At 39.6% G+C, this 18982-nt stretch overlaps 1 protein-coding gene across 16 annotated transcripts in view; it reads left to right on the top strand.

Moving 5' to 3' along the window:
* The window catches only part of LOC139942481 (kinesin light chain-like), a 64930-nt gene that overhangs the window by 9622 nt on the left and 36326 nt on the right, over positions 1-18982 (top strand). For all 16 annotated transcript variants that reach the window (XR_011786689.1, XR_011786691.1, XM_071939305.1 and 13 more), the window contains exons 3-9: positions 2270-2500; positions 2981-3050; positions 12605-12839; positions 13134-13221; positions 14365-14466; positions 15412-15495; positions 16460-16699. Coding sequence is in view for 14 of the 16 variants with exons in the window: in XM_071939305.1 (XP_071795406.1) it covers positions 2270-2500; positions 2981-3050; positions 12605-12839; positions 13134-13221; positions 14365-14466; positions 15412-15495; positions 16460-16699 (1050 nt within the window). In the remaining 2 variants the exon portion in view is untranslated. The remainder of the gene's footprint in view (positions 1-2269; positions 2501-2980; positions 3051-12604; positions 12840-13133; positions 13222-14364; positions 14467-15411; positions 15496-16459; positions 16700-18982) is intronic.

Below are 18982 nucleotides of genomic sequence, written 5' to 3'. Positions count from 1 at the left end.
GTGGCCTTCAAAGAATTAAAACCAATGTAAATTGATTGTTAAATTCTTGTCAATCTTTCTCTGAAAGCTGACATGGGCAATTTGTTAGTTGAAATTATTTTTCCTCAAAATGCATTCCCTATTTTGAATTATGACTGAGTTTTCCTGGTTTTTTTTTTGTGTGTTTCTTTCTGTGGCTTCAATTATGCTAATTGTCCATTATAGAGACTCATTTGCTGGAAAATTGGGAGGAGACTGAAAATAATTGTTGTCAGCCACGTTTTGGGGACATCTGCTAAAAGTAGTGAACAATAATACCATGGAACAAAAACCATGCTGTTTATTGTCTGTGTACAACATTACATTTACATGGCATTAGCTGTGTACATTTGCGGTTCTTTAGTCAGCAAATTTGTAAAACTGTATCTGTCTAGCTGCACTGCAGGAGGAAAGCCGTGACACTTGTGTCCTTAAGCAAGACACCTTGCACCATTGCTACGTCCTTCGGATGGGACGTGAAGCCGTTGGTCCCATGTGTTGTGTAACGCATGTTAAAAGAACCCAGTGCACTTTTCAAAAAGAGAAGGGGTTCGCCCCGGTGTTCCTGGCTGTGGCTGCTGTATGCGCCGTAGCACCTTGTAAACCATTATAAGGTGCTAAATAATTGGGTCTCAAAATTCATCACTGCAATTACCTATCTTTCTGAAAGTTTGTATTATACTCAGCACCTTGAGTACCTTGTTTGGTAGATACATACGTGCGCTATTTAAGACTTCGATATTATTAAAGCCTCTTCACCAATTCTCCATTTCACTCTATCCTGCGCTGTCTGTTGCCAAGCAATGCCCAGGGTGTACTTAGTTCATCTCTCCATCTTCTGGTTGTCTCCCTCTTTGTCTTGTTTGGTTTCTTGGAGTTCAGTTGGTTGTTTTGCATGCTGTGGTCATTTTTCGTGCGGAGTAGAATGTATACAGTGCTTTAAAGTGTCCCAATCATACAGCAGTCACACAATACATACAACAGTACACTTTTAAAAACACAGTAATGCAATATTGATTAGCTCTATTTTGAAGGACACACAACAAAGGAAATCTCAACGCAATACTTATTATCTGTCTGTGTGGCTCTTTCTTTACCATGTAATATTCATAAAGCATACTCTGTTTTGTGATTTTGTAAATTGATAAATTCCATTAGGCCTATAATTTGCACCTACAACATGTACTTGTCTGAAACATGAGAAACTAAACACAACTCTACACAAGATTGAAAGTATGGGAGATTTTAAATGAGTTGATACCATTATAAAAATCAGCACATCAGTACTTTACAAATTAAAAATCCTCTTTAGTAGATTTTCACAAAGAGTTTAAAAGACGTAGTCTTATCTTAACTTAGGACTAGCCATGCGTTTTTAATATCTCCTAGGACAAGTCCTATATCAGGACTAGTCCTAATTCTTTGTGAAATCAACCCCTGAACCTGCCACCTCCCGATTGCCGCACGAGTGCTCTTCCAACTGAGCTAACTAGTCCTACATATGCATGAAGGTGGGCAATGTTTAAGATCATATAATGTTATAAATCACCGTCGAGGCCCAACACAGGGGAATATCTATTTGAAGGGTTTGGCTGTCTTATAGGGCCCAACACAGGGGAATATCTATTTGAAGGGTTTGGCTGTCTTATAGGGCCCAACACAGGGGAATATCTATTTGAAGGGTTTGGCTGTCTTATTTAATTTGTAGCTCACAGGCCAAGTTACTCGGCCCTACATTGTACACGGTGGATGGCTTCCAATCAAGTATCGACCTCTGCATATAAACTCGTTGACGTTAATGCGTAGCGTACAACATGCATCTATTCTGATGCATACTGTACACATCATGTCAATTCAGATAGGCTACACATTTATTTCCATTACTTCCATGAAAAATAACGACAAGTGCATGCAATTGATGGATTAAAGCCAAAGTAGCGGTTAACAAGATAAATTTATGTTCATTTTGGTTTTTACCCATACACCGATGTGTGTTAGCACCCTTAGTATTTATGACTAAAAATGCTGAGTCAAACTGCGGCGATAATGAAAACGATCACGACGCAAAGAGAAGGCATTCTATTGGTTGAATTGATCCACGCATAATACGCAAACGCTCATTCAACTAACAGAATATGTTCTCTTTGCGTCGTGATCGTTATCGTGTTTGTTAAGGCTGCAGTGTGACTGGGCCTTAAGACGATTGGTGTTGCATAACACTAATTGGTACTTTGTGTCTGTGTGTGTACAGGTGATGATGGCCCTCGGTCACCATCTGAACATGGTGGAAGCTGAGAAGCAGAAGCTGAGAGCGCAGGTACGGAGGCTCGTTCAGGAGAACGCCTGGCTTCGTGACGAGCTGGCGGCCACCCAACAGAAGCTTCAGACCAGCGAGCAAAACCTCGCTGAGCTGGAGGAGAAGTACAAACATCTGGAGTACATGAACTCCATCAAGAAGTACGATGAGGACAGAACACCTGATGTGAGTTGCAAGTTGTGTGGTTTGATTTGATTTTGTCGCAAATTATTGCCCTACATGTACAGTATACAATTGTTGCACGTTGTGGCGGGGTCCATGGTGTTTTGTGTACACCCGAGGGGGAAAATGTGGCGGGGTCCATGGTGTTTTGTGTACACCCGAGGGGGAAAATGATGAGGGGTCCATGGTGTTTCATGGCACCCGTTACATGGCACCCGAGGCGAAGCTGAGGGGTGCCATTTGCCCCCCGACTGTGTACAAAACCCATGGACCCCAATCACAGCGTGCAACAATCAGTTTGTTATACCTTGGTAACATTGTTATTCCTCTTCTCAAAGTTCTGTTGTCATCTTCAAACATTATTAGGACAGAGTATGCATTTAGTAAGCAGACAAACAGTTGTTCCAATACGTCAATAGTTTAAATAATATCAACCTGTAGCAATCCCAGAGTATTGATGATTACTTTATTGATGTTACACAGAGTGAAGAAACAGCAGAGCCACTAGACTTGGGCTTCCCTGAAGATGATGATGATCAACAGCAACCAGAAGGTAACTATAAATAATAATATTAATAATAATCACTAATTCTTACATTATGTCGCCCATTTTACAATAATGTGCATGTATCAATGCGCTTTACATTAGCACATTGGTTTTTGGGCCAATAACATTCCTTTAATCTTTCGGGAGTACACAGCCCCAAGCTGCAGTGGTGCAACAAAGGCCTTTTCAAACACAATATCAACCCTCTACCCTCGCAGGTACCCATTTATACCCCTGGGTGAAGAGAAATAATTATAGTAAAGCATCTTGCTCAAGGACACAAGTGTCATGACCGGGATTCGAACCCACACTCAGATGACCAGAACTTGAATTCGATGCTCTAAACCGCTCGGCCATGACACCCCACTGTACCAAACTACTTCAGTATTTGTCAATTTATTTGGACTAGGTCTAGGAAAGAAAATGTATGAGAAAATACAATTAGCTGTTGCCAACTATTAACCAACCATAAGGACCCTATTGCAAAAAATAATTAATGGTCTGACATTAGTTAATGGCCTTTGAGACAGGCTTTGATTGAATGGAAACGCTCTGCCATTAACTATTTTTTTTCCCAAAGAATTTGTGTCTAATGTGAGTAATTATGAAAAATTAGGGTGGGGAAGCCTATAGCTACGTACTGTATATCGGTCAAGCGTGAGTTTAATCATGATTTCTAGAACACCAAATTGAAAGTATAATTGGTAAGTGGCCGTGAAATACACATGTTAAAGAAAAGGAAAAAAAAAAAATCATCATCCAGGCAATGACGGCCAGCTTTGAGGTTTGAGATTTTTTTTTAAAGAGCCTTTTTGAAAGACAAAACCGCTGTTTAACGTTTCATCGCCTGTAGGGGCGGTAAGGCTGTTCCATTAGTGGGAGGAAATAGAACAGGCCTGGCAGAGACAAGAATTCCACAGTAGCTGTGAAGTTGTGTCGTGCCGAAGCCTGTGGATAGATTTGCTCTTGCAGAACACACAATTGTACAACCAAATGTTTTTTTTCTTTTCTTTTTTCTTTATTCTCTTGCAACTGCGATGACCAATGGAGTAAAAATGTTTGCAGATTTGTTATTTTATGCATTGGTTTGGAAACACCAAACCAAGTGAGAACACTGGTCTTTGACAATTACTGAAGGTGTCCAGCCGTCGATTTCACAGAACTCTTCCTAACTTAAGACTAATCTTAGGACTTGGGACAAGTCCCAACCCTGCACTGTAGCATGCAGACCTTAAGATTAATCCTAAGTTAAGACGAGTTACTTGTCCTAACTCGAGATAAGACGTGTCCTAACTCTTTGTGAAATCGACACCTTTGCCTGTAACATACATTGCAAACATTTGCCTTCTGAAATTTCAATCCTAGTTTTAGACAGCAATGACTCTCAATCCTGCTTTTTTCAACGCCTCTCCTTCTCCAAAAATAACGCTCACCCATTTAATATAAATTCACCCAGGAGGAATGAAACAAAAAACTGACAATTGATTTTATTTTAATGCCATGCGGCGGCGGAGGGATGCATAAATGTCAAGAGCTTTATGTATAAGAACCATCGGCACGATTCCCAAGATTGCAATCTAAAAGGGTCGAATCTTAATAACACACTGGCTGACAGAGAGAGGACTCTTTCGGTTAAAGGCAATGGACACTATTGGTAATTGTCACCGACCAGTATTATCACTTGGTGTATCCTAACTGATATGCATAAAATAACAACTCTGTGATAATTTGGGCTCCATTCGTCATCAAAGTTGCAAGATAATGGGCCCAATGAAAGAAAAAACACCCTTGTTGAACAGAATTTGTGTGCTTTCATATCCCTAAAAAGGGCTTCAGGCCTTAAAGACACTGGACACTATTGGTAATTTGTCAAAGACCAGTCTTCTCAGTTGGTGTATCTCAACATACAGTAATGCATAAAATAACACACCTGTGAAAATTTGAGCGCAATTGGTCGTCGAAGTTGCGAGATAATAATGAAAGAAAAAACACCCTTGTCACACGAAGTTGTGTGCATTTAGATGGTTGATTTCGAGACCTCAAATTCTAAACCTGAGGTCTCAAAATCAAATTCGTGGAAAATTACTTCTTTGTGAAAACTATGTCACTTCAGAGGGAGCTGTTTCTCACCATGTTTTATACCATCAACAGCTCCCCATTACTCGTTACCAAGTAAGGTTTTATGCTAATAATTATCTTGAGTAATTACCACTAGTGTCCACTGCCTTTAAGTCTCTTATCAGATTCAAATATTTGAGTGAGAAATTACCTCTTTCTCAAAAACTTTGCTACTTCAGAGGGAGTCTTGTTTCTCACAATGTTGTATCACAACTCCCCATTGCCAAGTACCAAGTAAGTCTTTATGCTTTCAATAATTTTGAGTAATAAGTGTCCAGCAGCCGATTTTACGAAACCCTAGGGTTAATCCTATTTCTAGTTAGGACAAGTAACTCGTCCGAACTGACATGATGTACATGTAGGATGGGTTCAATGTGTCCTAACATCTATGGATACGGAACTGAACTCGTCCTAAGTCCTAAGATAAATTCTAACTTAGAAAGAGTTTGTTGAAATCGAAGGTACATGTAGTGCCTTTAAGGGGAGTAGGGGGGGGGGGGCTGTTTTCGTTAGGGTGACATTTAAGCCATGACTCAGACTGATTGTAATAACGCACAGAGAGGAAACCCATCTCTGCAAGGAGTGCATTAGCATTTTTTTCCTGGAGAGTCCTGAAGCGGACGTGCAGTCAGACTGAATGAGTTTTTTTTTTCTTCAGCGGTTGTACTTAAGTTATTCAAGTTTGGCTGCTGAATGATTTGTTTGCAAGACATGTTGACTTAATGCGCGGCGGACGGAGAGCTATGGTTCAACCACTCCTTCACAGCATGTGTTTCCTTTCTTGTCAGGCCTACATAATGTAATAATAACAACAGCATTTATATTGTGCGTTATGGATTAAAGATTTTGATGTATGTAGAATAGAATAGAATAATGATTTATTGTCACTTGTAAAAAAACAAATATTTGTACAGTGAAATTCGTCTTGGTGTTGCTTGTCCAAAAATGTGGTATATAAAAATCACACTACAAATTTAGTTTGGGTCTTTGGGAAAAGACTATGCTATTGTCGAAATGTCAGACTAAATGATTTCTGCATTTAGATCATACTGTGATTTTGGCTTGTAAGCATTGCAATTAGCAAGTCGAAATCTAGAATTTCTCATGGCATTTACCATGATTTGGCACAGCAACGGAAAGGTCAAAAGGTTACTCTATGGACCAATTTGTGGTTTGCATGTCACCATATGGAGAGCATTTTCTCTGGATACTGCTGGAGAAAGAAACATTTTGAAATACTGAGAAATCAAGCATCTGAAAGCACACAACTTCCTGTGACAAGGGTGTTTTTTTCTTTCATTATTATCTCACAATTTTGACGACGAATTGAGCTCAAAACTTTTACAGGTTTGTTATTTTGTGCATATATTGAGATACACGAAGTGAGAAGACTGGTCTTTGACATTAACCAATAATGTCCAGTGTCTTTAAGCCAGAGCCAGTCACATTGTACTATAGATGTGCAATGCATTTTGTCTTGTTTATTAACCAGGGTAGCCCCATCAGCAGTGTATAGAAGAGCTGATCTCCCTTGGGGTCCTGGGGTCACATGAAAAAACATGTAGTTGAGTCCCTAATTGAAAATTTTGCCTTCTAAACTGGAGGCTTAGAGGGTCTCCAAGGTTGAATTCAGTTTTGTGATCCGCTCATTTTTCAATAGAGTCTTCATTAAAATGGAAACAAAAGTACAAGTAAGAGTAACTATAAATATAAATACGTATGAATAGTAGACTTGCGGGTACAACCATGAGTAAAATCTCTTTTGAAGGAGTGTTGGCTCTGAAAAGAGCTGGTTTGGTCTGGCCGTTTCGGAAAAGTACAAGTTTCTACAAAATAACCTCTTGTTTGTGTAAAATGCCACTTTGTTTTGATACTCTTCAAAAGGTCATACCTTTAGAACAAACAGATACACAAAGTGTCCAGGCCTCGACATTACCCACGGCACCCACAGCAGTTGCCATGGTACCCTATGCTTTTGCTGTAGTGCCCTTCGCAAAGTTCACATACAAATTGACTTTTTCCTCACAGAGCTGCCCCTTACCTTCAGAGGAAAATTGCTTTGCCACTTTAAAAACAAAATGCAAGTTCTAAGAGTGTCTAAGATATGTCGAAATGAGGCTTGTTGTATGCTCATTTAATCTGTCTATAAAACTTGGAAAGGTAATATCCCCCCCCTCCACATGTGACTCCATTTTACAGAGCCCACATCTGTTTTTGTTGTCCGTTGATGTCATGATTCAAGTTTCACTCTGGAAGAGTTTTAAATAAGTTGATTTTAGATCCTTTTGAAGGAGAGGTTAGAGACTTTTGCCCCACTTTCATGAAGAATTTATTTATTTGAAAATAAGTGCATCACAAAAACTGCATCTGCATCTGGGAGAGCCCCTCTTTAAAACCTGTTGAAACAGCATGTTATTGTCATTTGGCTTCACTGTGTATGAGCTGTACTCAAACTAAGTGATGGGAAAATGTTGACTTAAAAAGGCCCTGTCGCACAAGGCAAATTTACAGGCAACCATCAATTCTAAGCAACCTTTGAGGATGGAAAAAGCAGTCCATTTCACAGTTGACATAATTTTCTTGAAGGATGGCTTCGTCTACGTGTGGATCTTGTGGAACTGAAGTGTTTACATAATGTATTTGAAATGAAGTGTAGGTGGTTGCCTTTAAGATGCCTACATAAAAATAGCTTTATATGACGAGGCCCTTAGCATAGATGACAGAGCGCTGAAGGTGTAAGATGGAGAATAAGCCATTTGTGTGTTAGATTTGAATATTGTCTGGTACAATGAGGTGCTTGATCACAAGTTACCACTTAATAAATTGAGGCAGGATTTTCTTAGCTTACATGCAAATGCTACATACACAGTCTTAGAAGATATGACATGCTTTTCATCTGACAACTAACACTCGGCTAAAATGTTGCATGCCTGAAGTATGTACTCAAGTGATGGTAGTAATAATAATGTCTTCTTAGAGACGATGTGACCCATGTTTACATTCAAACCGCCCTCTGTTGAAAAAACACTGCAAACGTCATGCTTCGCCGGGCAAAATGACGCCCGTCATGGTAAGATTACATACACTTTCTAGCAGGCTGCCAAAATACAAAGGTTTTGCCCGGCGGAATTTCAAGTGACGTCAGAGGTCACATCGTCTATAGCGCCTCTATCCGTCACTCAGTGACTCTCCTGTCGCTGTAACATACAGTATTTCCTGCAAAGTATGTGGGACTACACTTGAATTATGAGACCTAATCCTTTAAAGGAACACGTTGCCTTGGATCGGTCGAGTTGGTCTTTGAAAATCGTTCTGTAACCGTTTGTTGTAAAATGTATATGGTTAGAAAGATATTGTAAAAGTAGAATACAATGATCTACACAAATATGCCTCAAAATATGCGTGGTTTTCTTTTTACCCTGTCGACTAACACGGTCGGCCATTTATGGGAGTCAAAATTTTGACTCCCATAAATGGCCGACCGTGATGGTTCGCGACGTAAAAGGAAAACCGTGCAGTTTCGAGTGATACTTGTGTGGATCATTATATTCTACTTTTAAAACATCTTTCTAACCATATGCATTTCATAACAAACGGTTTCAAACGCTTTTAATAGACCAACTCGTCCGATCCAAGGCAACGTGTTCCTTTAATTAGTTAAGTGCCTTTGGATGAGCGATAGACATACGCAATGACCTTGAAGCTCTGTCTTGTGTCGATTGCAGTTTGTGTAGAAATGCTATTTTGCATAACCTTGATCTTTTTAATGACCCAAGTTCAATGAATAATGAGTCATCTTTCAACATCTGCTTCAACTTACCGGTATTAGTTCAATTTAAAATCAACAGTTTCTTGTCCTGATAAAAGAACCTTTAGTTTTTTTAGAAATCCAAGAACTTAGAAGACATGTTTTCCCCACAAGATCCATTAACTGATGTAGACCCGTTGCATTGACCCCCATCTTTGATGCGGACTCTCGGACTACGATAGGTCTAAGCACCCTGAACATGGCAAATTTATTTCAATGGCCCACCCAAATATTTAACTGCTGGGCACCCCACCTTGACCCTGACTAGATACGGCGACAACTCTATGGGTAATTGTACGTTAAAGGTAAAGATACAGAGTCTGTAAACCTTCTGAATTGTAACATCTGAACAGAAAAGTTCCAGATCTAGAATAAGGGGGACCCACTAGACCTGCAAGCCATTTTTCAGAATATTTGTCTTCCATCCATCCTGTTCCTGAAACAAGAGAGGCAGTGAAAAATGTCTTCCGTGATAAATTTGTGTTTTCAGAAGTATTTTATACAATATTTTTTTAATGGCCGAGGCGACTGTTGTATAAAGAAGCAGTTGGGTACGAGAAACTGTTTTATTTTTCTATTTGGCCTAATTGACAGTCATTTCAAATGTTCCAGACAGGTGTAATTAGTCGGCTGTTAGGGCAGTGAAGGTTTCATCAGCATCTTCAGCACTTCACCAGTAATTGCCTTGACTTGTATTTCAAACCACACTGCCAGTTGTTTTTCCTTTATTATTGGCAATACAATTGTACATCTGTTTGTGTCCTTTGGTTTAAAACAATTGTTGCTACATTAGCTTTGAAGTACAAAATATTTTGCTCCTAGTATATATGTTTAATGTGATTCTGAATTTCTTCCCGATTATTGTACTGTCTCGATAAGATTATTCGACTCTGATTAACCCATATTTATTTAAATATTAACCCAAATTTCAAGTTGAATGTGGGGGCCCAATTTCATGCCTTTGCTTACCGGAAGCAAAGAGTAGGCGCTTACAGTAGCAGGGAATACCGCGCTTGTGTCAAGCGTATTTCACAGGTTAGCAGGGAGTTTTTGCTTGCACGCATGTGTACTTGTGTGCATGTTACGTAGGCATGTTTTGATTACACAGCTGGTACAGAAATTAGGCACTTCTTGCACAGTAAGCAGCGAATGGTGAATGATGATCGTAAGCGCAAAATACAATAACGGCGGTAAGCAGAGCATTGAAATTGGGCCCTAATCTCTAAACTCAAATCCGATTCCTGCACTAAGTCTTTCTCCTCCTGGGGTCTAATTAACCCAAATTTCATGGTCAACAGTTTTCTGTGAACGCTAGGGGGAGAATACAGCTCAATCTCCCCAAGGGGGAAGCTCGGCAACTCAACCAGTGAAATATTCATCCCTACGAGATCGATCTTCTCGTAAGACAGGGATGTCATCTAAAGTGCTATTCACACGACAGCAATTTAACTGGGGTCCCTCGCTTAATTTTAGCATGGTTGTAAAATGTAGCAATGTTTGACAAGATTTTGCAAGAGAACTTGGACAGAAGAAAAAATGGTTGTCCTTTCACACGAGGTACATTTTGTAAAGTTCTACAACCAGGCTGTAATTTAGCAAGGGATCCATGCTAAAGTGCTTTCGTGGGAAAGGACTATTAAAGTCTGTGCCGAGGAAGTGAATCTCATTTCAGCTCATGGGTCCCGATTATTATAACCAGCGTGCGGTTAACGTGTCGATCAGCGTGTTTGTTCTGGGGACCTGTACAGGGATTCTATTAACCTTTCCTCATTTCCTGGATGGATTATGTTTGGTTAGTTCAACTTTATTGATTCTAAGGTGGACCCTTGTACAAGATCTGGAAAATCAAACATAAATGGTTTTGGATTATTTGTTGGAAGGATAACAAAGGTCAGACCAGAATTGGCGGCTACGGCTCTGACTTAAGGTGTTGCTGAGGACGTCCTATACATCAACACATGATGACGCGGAAATCTAGCAATGGCCATAGCTGTACTCCATTTCAGACACGACCTAAAGATTTGGTTTTTTTGAGCTAGTTAAGCAACTCAACAATTGAAATATTCATCCCTATAAGATCTTGTAAGACAGTGATTTCACCTTAGAGTCAGTGCCGAGAAAGCGCATCTCATTTCAGCTCATGGATTCTGATTATTATAACCAACGTGTCGATCAACTGAATGTGTTTGTTCTGGGGCCCTGTAGGAAATCAATTAACCTTTCCTGGTTGGATTATGTTGTGAGCAACCTGGGCTATGGAAGAGATCTGGAAACTTCAAACAAGAATGGTTTTGGAGTATTTGTTGAAAGGATTATAACGAAGTCTACTTGGTTACCTTGTTTAGTGGCATAGTGAAAAGGCACTGAACTAACAATGAACAGATTAAAGGCACTGGACACTTAAGATAGTTGTCAAAGACCAGTACTCACTCTTGATGATCCCAACATGTGCATAAAATAACAAATCTGTGAAAATTTGGGCTAACTACAACACCTTGTACATGTAAACCATTTAAGTATAAACTATTTGATTTTAGGTATCATACTTCCAAAATCCTACATTTAGCTCCACTTTATACCTTGCAAGAAATAATACTAAACGCATTGAATATGCCCCTAGGGGTGTGATGAAGCGCTTTATAAGGACCTGGTAATATTATTATTATTATTACGTAAAGAAAACCTGCCATTACAAAACAACTTTCCTCAGTTGCGGTCGAATCATTGATTGAATTGTACATGAACCAGTAATGATCATCTAATTAGATTACTGTTAAATTCAACGTGTACACATAAAGCTTTCCACAATACGTAATTTCGGATCCTATCCCTCCCCCCTTAGGCAAGTCAATATACAGCAACCTTGAGCGGACTGAATTCTCAATCTAGTCGGTCGGTCGGAGGATGCCGTCATCTCGTTCTATACGCTCGGAAAGACGGTGCCGTCATGTATTATAAGTACATGTGTAAAGATGCAGGTGCGGGCTGCATTGGGGGAAAGTGTATTAAATTAAATTGACCTAAATTCTTGCAAGATGCAGACTCCCATGTACATTGTAAGAGCAGGTGCCGAGACAGTGGAATTGATTTGGTGGACTGTCTTATCCGTCGTCTGATCACGAGCAAACAAGTATTGTGTGGGGGTTGGATTAAGAAACGATTTAGATTTATAAACTTACTCATAATTTGTATACATGTATGGTGTCATGACTGGCTGAGTGGTTTAGCAGCATCATATTTAAGTCGTGGTTGTTAAGTCATTAGAGTGTGGGTTCGAATCCTGGTCATGACACTTGGTTCTTGAGCAATAGGGTTTACTACTGTATAATTGCCTCTCTTCACCATGGGGTAGTATACTCCCCAGGGAGCTGAGGAAAGTTCTCATAACAAGCAACCTTGTTTACAGGTATCCTCAGGCTTGCAAGCTACAGCAATTAAGTTTACTTAAAAGGCATCTTTGTTTTCATTACCCAAAATGCTATAATAATTTATAATACCAATAAAGTATCTAGTTGTATAGAGTGAATTTTTCAATGTCAAGACCAGTCATCCTGAGGAGAGTAATTCAAAATCCTGTTTCTAGTAAGATGAAATTAATTTAATTGGAACAACTTTTTGTTTTGTTTGCCAACAGACCAATACCCGCAGCAGCAGGCCAGTCCAGGTGCTGCAGCAGCCGCAGCAGGCGGCTACGAGATCCCAGCCAGACTACGCACTCTACATAATCTTGTCATCCAGTATGCGTCGCAGGGACGCTACGAGGTCGCCGTGCCACTCTGCAAGCAAGCCTTGGAGGATCTGGAGAAGACATCAGGTCACGATCATCCAGACGTGGCCACGATGCTCAACATACTTGCACTGGTCTACAGGTGGGTTGACTAATATTCACACAATGTTAAGCCTGGGCGACGAGTGTGACTACTGTCAAAATGGCCACTATTGATTGTTTAGTCGAGTTGCGACTACCGTTTTTCAATTACTCGATTAATCGTGACACCTTGCCTACTACAAAAATAGTCTCCCTGCTTGTGTTGCTCATGAATATTCACAACACCATTATTTAATTATTAAAGATCATCGTAAGAAACAAGCAAACACTAAACCGTTCTCACTAAATAAGACTAAATAAGACCCTCAATGTTATTATTTATGTTTCCGTACAGAGATCAGAATAAATACAAGGAGGCCGGTAATTTATTACATGATGCTCTCGCTATCAGAGAGAAGACCCTCGGACCTGATCATCCAGCAGTAAGTACAAACCTTGAGACTAAGGTCATGAGATTCCTCCCTTCTTCAAGTTCCCATATCCCTATCCCTGACTGCAGCTTCTTCCATCATGCTGGCCTCACTCTCTGGAACAGTCTCCCACCTGCCCTTTATCAAGCTTGCCTTGTATTATTTACAATTTTGTTTCATATGTCTCTGTATAGTTTGTATATTACATTAGGTTTTGTAATTTGTTGCCCTAGTCGTATAAATTTCGTACATTAGAGCCTTTGTTCTGCAATGAGCTCTGTGTCGTTGGAGTCTTTCACAAAATAAAAACAATCACTGTTTTCACTACTTGTAGGTAGCAGCGGCGTTGAATAAAATTAAATTTAGATTTGAATAATGTCTGGAACGACTTGCTTAGTCACAGGTTACCTGCTAAATTTGAGTAGTTATAAAAATGTAAGTGTCGTTTCTTACGAGTGATCTCGGCGATTCTAAACAGGGTTGCGATTTTTGGAGGAGGTCTTGATCCCGGTTGTTTATTACGCGGGTCCGTGGTGATTTCATCGCACGGGTTCATTTCACACGACACAAATTTGTGATTATATAACGGGAATGTGATTTCACTCCCAAAGACCATGGTTTAGAAAGCTCGTGTGAAACGGGCTTAAGAGACAGCGAACACCCATACGCAATTTTGAAATTCCTGTGGCACAATGGTACAAGGCTTCACCCATCTGGGTCTAATTTCATAGAGCTGCTAAGCACAAAAATTTGCTTAGCATGAAATGTTTTACCTTGATAAAAACAGGATTTCCCAACCAAATTTCTACGTGATTTTCAAGATAACCATACAGCAGCTGAATACAAGTAACTAGGAAATGCAACAAAATGGAAATTCGGTTGGTAATCCTGTTTTTACCAAGGAAGAAATCTCATGCTAAGCAAATTTTCATGCTTAGCAGCTCTATGAAATTGGGCCCCGGAGGTTTCTGTACAAAAGCCTGCCCCCAAGCTTTGGACATGTACAAGTAGCAAGTGTCTGAGGAATTCATGTTTGAGCAGTGACTAAGCAAGTCATATTACAAGACATTGTAATCTAGCTCACGCATGGCATACATGTATATAGAGAGTACATGTACTTTGCTGTCTAACAATGACTTTTTTCACTACTTGTAGGTGGCAGCGACATTAAATAACCTTGCTGTGCTGTATGGTAAGAGGGCCAAGTACAAGGAGGCTGAGCCGCTGTGCAAGAGAGCTCTGGAGATCAGGGAAAAGGTAAACAAATCCATATTGACCCCTTGCACGCGCGTCTCACGCGGCGGCTTATGCCCACTCACCATGTTGGTGGGCAGTTAGGTTTACGTGTATTAACGCCGCGTCGCACTTCACTGCATAACACACGGCATAGAGTTATAATATAAAAACGCACAGTGAAATTGCCCACCAGTATGGCGCATTCAAGATTTGTCTGATGATGACGTCAGGTGAAATGGGTCAATAGATCATTATTCTGCACTTTCACATGGTGTGTCATGGTCCAGCGGATAAGAACACTGGACTCAAGCTCTGGTGTTTCTGATCAGCAGAGTGTGGGTTCGAGTCTCTTAACCAGTATTGTTGCGTAATTCGGATGGGACCTCAAGCTGTAGGCCCTGTGTGTTAGAAAGAACCTAGTCACTTATCGTAAAGAGAAGGGGTTCGCCCCGGTGTTCCTAGTCTGATCAGCAGCATATTAAGCCACCTTACTACATAGTGCTTTAAAGGAATTGGGTACTTTTTCAAAATGTCCATAGATTTATATTAAACTTACAGGGTTTGAAGATAATGATTGTGGAAAGCTTCCCTTCAAATATTACTTACTGAGGTGCTGTAGTTTTTGAGAAATGAATACAACAATGTCATGAAAAACGTTTGTACATGCTTACAATAATTTTCGTCTCATGAGACAAAAATTATTTTCATGACATTGTTTTACTCATTTCTCAAAAACTACAGCACCTCAGCAAGTAATATTTTTTAGGGAAGCTTTCTACTATCATTATCTTCAAACCGTGTAAGTTTAGTGTAAATCTGTGGACATTGTGCTTTTTGTCCTACAAAAAGTACATAGACTCTTTAATGTGCATTATAAGTACTTGTATTACCTCTCATGGCATGTTGAACATTTCTCTTGATCTGTGTTGGTTTTACTTCAATACTAATTCAATTTCTGGTTGATAGGTTCTGGGAACGGGACACCCGGATGTCGCCAAGCAACTGAACAACCTTGCACTCCTCTGTCAGAACCAAGGCAAATATGAAGAGGTAATTCAGATTGTATTAAAACTGACACTTGAGTCTCGGCTTCTCATTAAGTTGTCCACGTTCAGGTCCTCGACTAGAATCAGCATACATTTGCAGTTTGTGTGATATACTTTCAGTTTGTTGGGTGTCATGGCCGAGTGGTATAGGGTAGTAGACTCAGGTTCTGTAGTTTACAGAATGTGGGGTTGAATCCTGGCCTTGGTTTGATTTCACAAAGCAATAAAAGCCTGACAAATTTTCAGTATCACCATAATAATAATAAATAATAATAATTAGAGATTTATAAAGCCCACATATCTGCCTAAAAAGGCACCCAAGGAGCACAAGAAAAAACACTAGAAACAGTAATTAGCAGAATGACAAGTATGGAAATGACAGTTAATCGTTGGATTCCTTAATGAGATATGTTTTCAGATGCTTGTGGAACAATTCTGTAGTTTTGCTAGTTTTGACGTATGTGGGAAGTGCATTCCACAAAAGTGGGACTGCGGCAGAGAAAGACCTGTCACCCTAAGACCTCCTCGTTCTAGTTTCCATAGTGATTTGTATTGTGACATCACACTTTACTTAGCAACTACGATTGATTTGCAGTTACGATCAATCTTAGATCTTTGTGAAATTGGCCTCTGGTCAGTGCTTCTACCACCCAGTCGAACAAATGCATACCGGTGAGAGTTGGGGAGTAACCTGCGATTGACTGGCATCCTGTGCGGGGGGAATAGAAATATTCTCAGTCGCTTATGCCAAGGAAACCTGATACAAATATCGGTCTGATAAGTCATATTGGCCCGGGGCAGACTTGGATTTGGTAGGGCTTGAGTCTGGGAAGAAAATCCACTTGTACTTTATGGAACATTTTTACTGGACCAGCAAGACCAGTGAAAAAGACTTGGAAAGGACTTCAAAGCTGTGCGCACTACATGTACTAAATGTTGTTCCTTTCTGGACCTGATTGGCTCTTTAGGTGGAATGGTACTACAAGCGTGCTCTGGAGATCTATGAGACTAAACTAGGTCCAGACGACCCCAATGTCGCCAAGACGAAGAACAACCTGGCCTCGGCGTACCTGAAGCAAGGGAAGTACAAGGCAGCTGAGACGCTGTACAAGCAGGTCTTAACCAGGGCTCATGAGAGGGAGTTTGGCGGCACGGATGACAAGGATAGTAAGCCCATATGGATGCAGGCTGAAGAGAGGCAGGAGAAGGTAGGGTCTGTTACATGTATGTTTGTTTTGTACACAAGCATAAGGGGAAAAGTTGACCAAAAGCGCATTGTATGCTCAATCTTTTTTTCTTCCCATTGTTGACACCTAATACAAAGACCATTATAAGGGCAATTCCACGTCATGGACATTACGTTTTGAGACATTTTTAGAACTTTGTTGGTCAGTTAAACACACCAAGTAGCTTTGATTTATAGTTTTGTGTTTGATACTAGTATCTTGTGTCCTAGTAAGTCAAATGATACTATGTATTTGGAAAAGTTCAAATTAATTAAGGAGTCAGAGCACTACTAACGAGCGTCATGGACATTACGAAAAACGGAAGTGGGTTTTGGGTACAACACACTCAATTCCAAAACTCTGTGAAGTTAAAGTTCAAAATTTTTAGAATACCTTTTTATTTGCTAAACAGGGAAGTAGTTAACATGAACAGTGATAATATTTTTAAGAAAACCTGTCAACTTTCTTGTTACACGTCTTAATAGAGCGTCATGGACATTACATTTTGGGTTATTTTTAGCGTCATGGACATTACGTCAAACTTGTAAAATGATGCATCATGCTTTTACCCTGAATTTGTAAACCCATGTGCTGCCTTGCTCTTAATATGGGTTTTAAACTATAATGAATGTCCCTATCTTAATGTTTAACCTCTTCCAAACATTTTTAAGAACCAAACCTCCCCCAGAATCTCACTTAAACCCCGCCCCTCGGTAAGTCCCCTTTTTGCACTTTCCGTCCACATCCAACCAGGCTGGCTTCTGCTTTGGAGTAGTTATGATAGACCAGAGATGTAGGTATACATGAAGTAACCTTTTTTTCCCAATTATCTTTAACATAATTGGTGATTGGTGATAATAAGGTGATAATAAGGTGATTGTTCATCTTGAGTAATATACTGAACATCTTGCGTCAACATTTTGTGACGACAGTAAATGGAAATTAAACATCAAAGGTTTCTGTAATTTTCAAAGTTGATCTGGATACTGCTATGTTCAAGACTGGGTGAACAACTCCCAGAAGATCAGTTAAAATGAGTTGGGAGGACTTCTTGGGAGGAACAGGCCAAACGTAGATGCTTCCTTAGTTTTCCAAATACGAGACAGTCATTGAGGTCATCCTCTACACGTTCCACCTAGATTGACATGCAAAACAAGAACGGACAACAACAAATGAGGGAAAGATTGGCTGCATGGGGCTTTGTTTATCACAATCATGTTTCCATGTTTTGTCTTGTTTTCTCTCTATACCTTTTCTGCCTCTCTACTCAAGTCTTAGCCATTCTGAAATTATGTAAAAATAAAAAATTACTTTATGTATGACGTCTTTGTATCCAAGCTATCCGTAGATGTGTACAAATCTGCATTACGCCTAGGCCTTGAGAAGTCTTCTTTGATGATAAAGTGTGTGTATTATGTCCTACATTCATTTAAACTTGTCTCAGCAACAGTTTACATACATTTCAGTATGAAAATGTCACTTGAATGTTTTTAGGAAAGATCAGTTCCATGAGAAAACTCACCTGAAAATCTCGGATTTGGGCTGTCAGTTTGTAGAATCTGTGCACGATGTTGCCACTAAACGCGCTGCTAAAAAAGAGCTTGAAACAAATTTCTGATGAGGTCTATGACAAATGTTCTCTTTGACTAGTCCAGGTTTACCTACAATAGGTCCAATTGATAAATTGTAGCATTTACCTTCAAAAAGGTAAGTTTCATGTGACATGTAATGTCCATGACGAAATGTCCATGACGCTAAATGTAATGTCCATGACGCTCGTTAGCACAGTTGTAATTAATTTTTTATTAATTTTCTTGCATTATTGGATTCGCCCATAAAAACTAGCTTTGCGTATGAAGTCTCATGAAAATATCTCTTACTGGCTTTAAAATATAAAACTAAACACCATGCAATGTCATGGACATTACATTTCATAATTGGTAATTAAGGGCTAATTAAAACGAGTGGCAGCACCCTGTGAATAAATTGACAATGAAGTTTCTTTAAAATTGTGAATACTTACCACTAGTTATATGTTTTAAGCCAAGAATAATTGAAATATCATCTAAAATGTAACCAGGAGGGCATTTAAGACAATTGTGCCAAACATTTCCCAAAAATCATGAATTTGGCACAAAAAAAACTTTTTTAATAAACGATGAAAAACATGGAAAACCAAGGGAAAAAAATGAAACAAACATAGATTTGAAATCACTAGGTATCACTCTTTCTTGCTACTTTAAATTTAAATCCACAAATTTGACT

The sequence above is a fragment of the Asterias amurensis genome, chromosome 1, assembly GCF_032118995.1.
Source record: "Asterias amurensis chromosome 1, ASM3211899v1".
NCBI lineage: Eukaryota > Metazoa > Echinodermata > Asteroidea > Forcipulatida > Asteriidae > Asterias > Asterias amurensis.
This window is presented reverse-complemented; position numbering and strand designations above follow the sequence as displayed.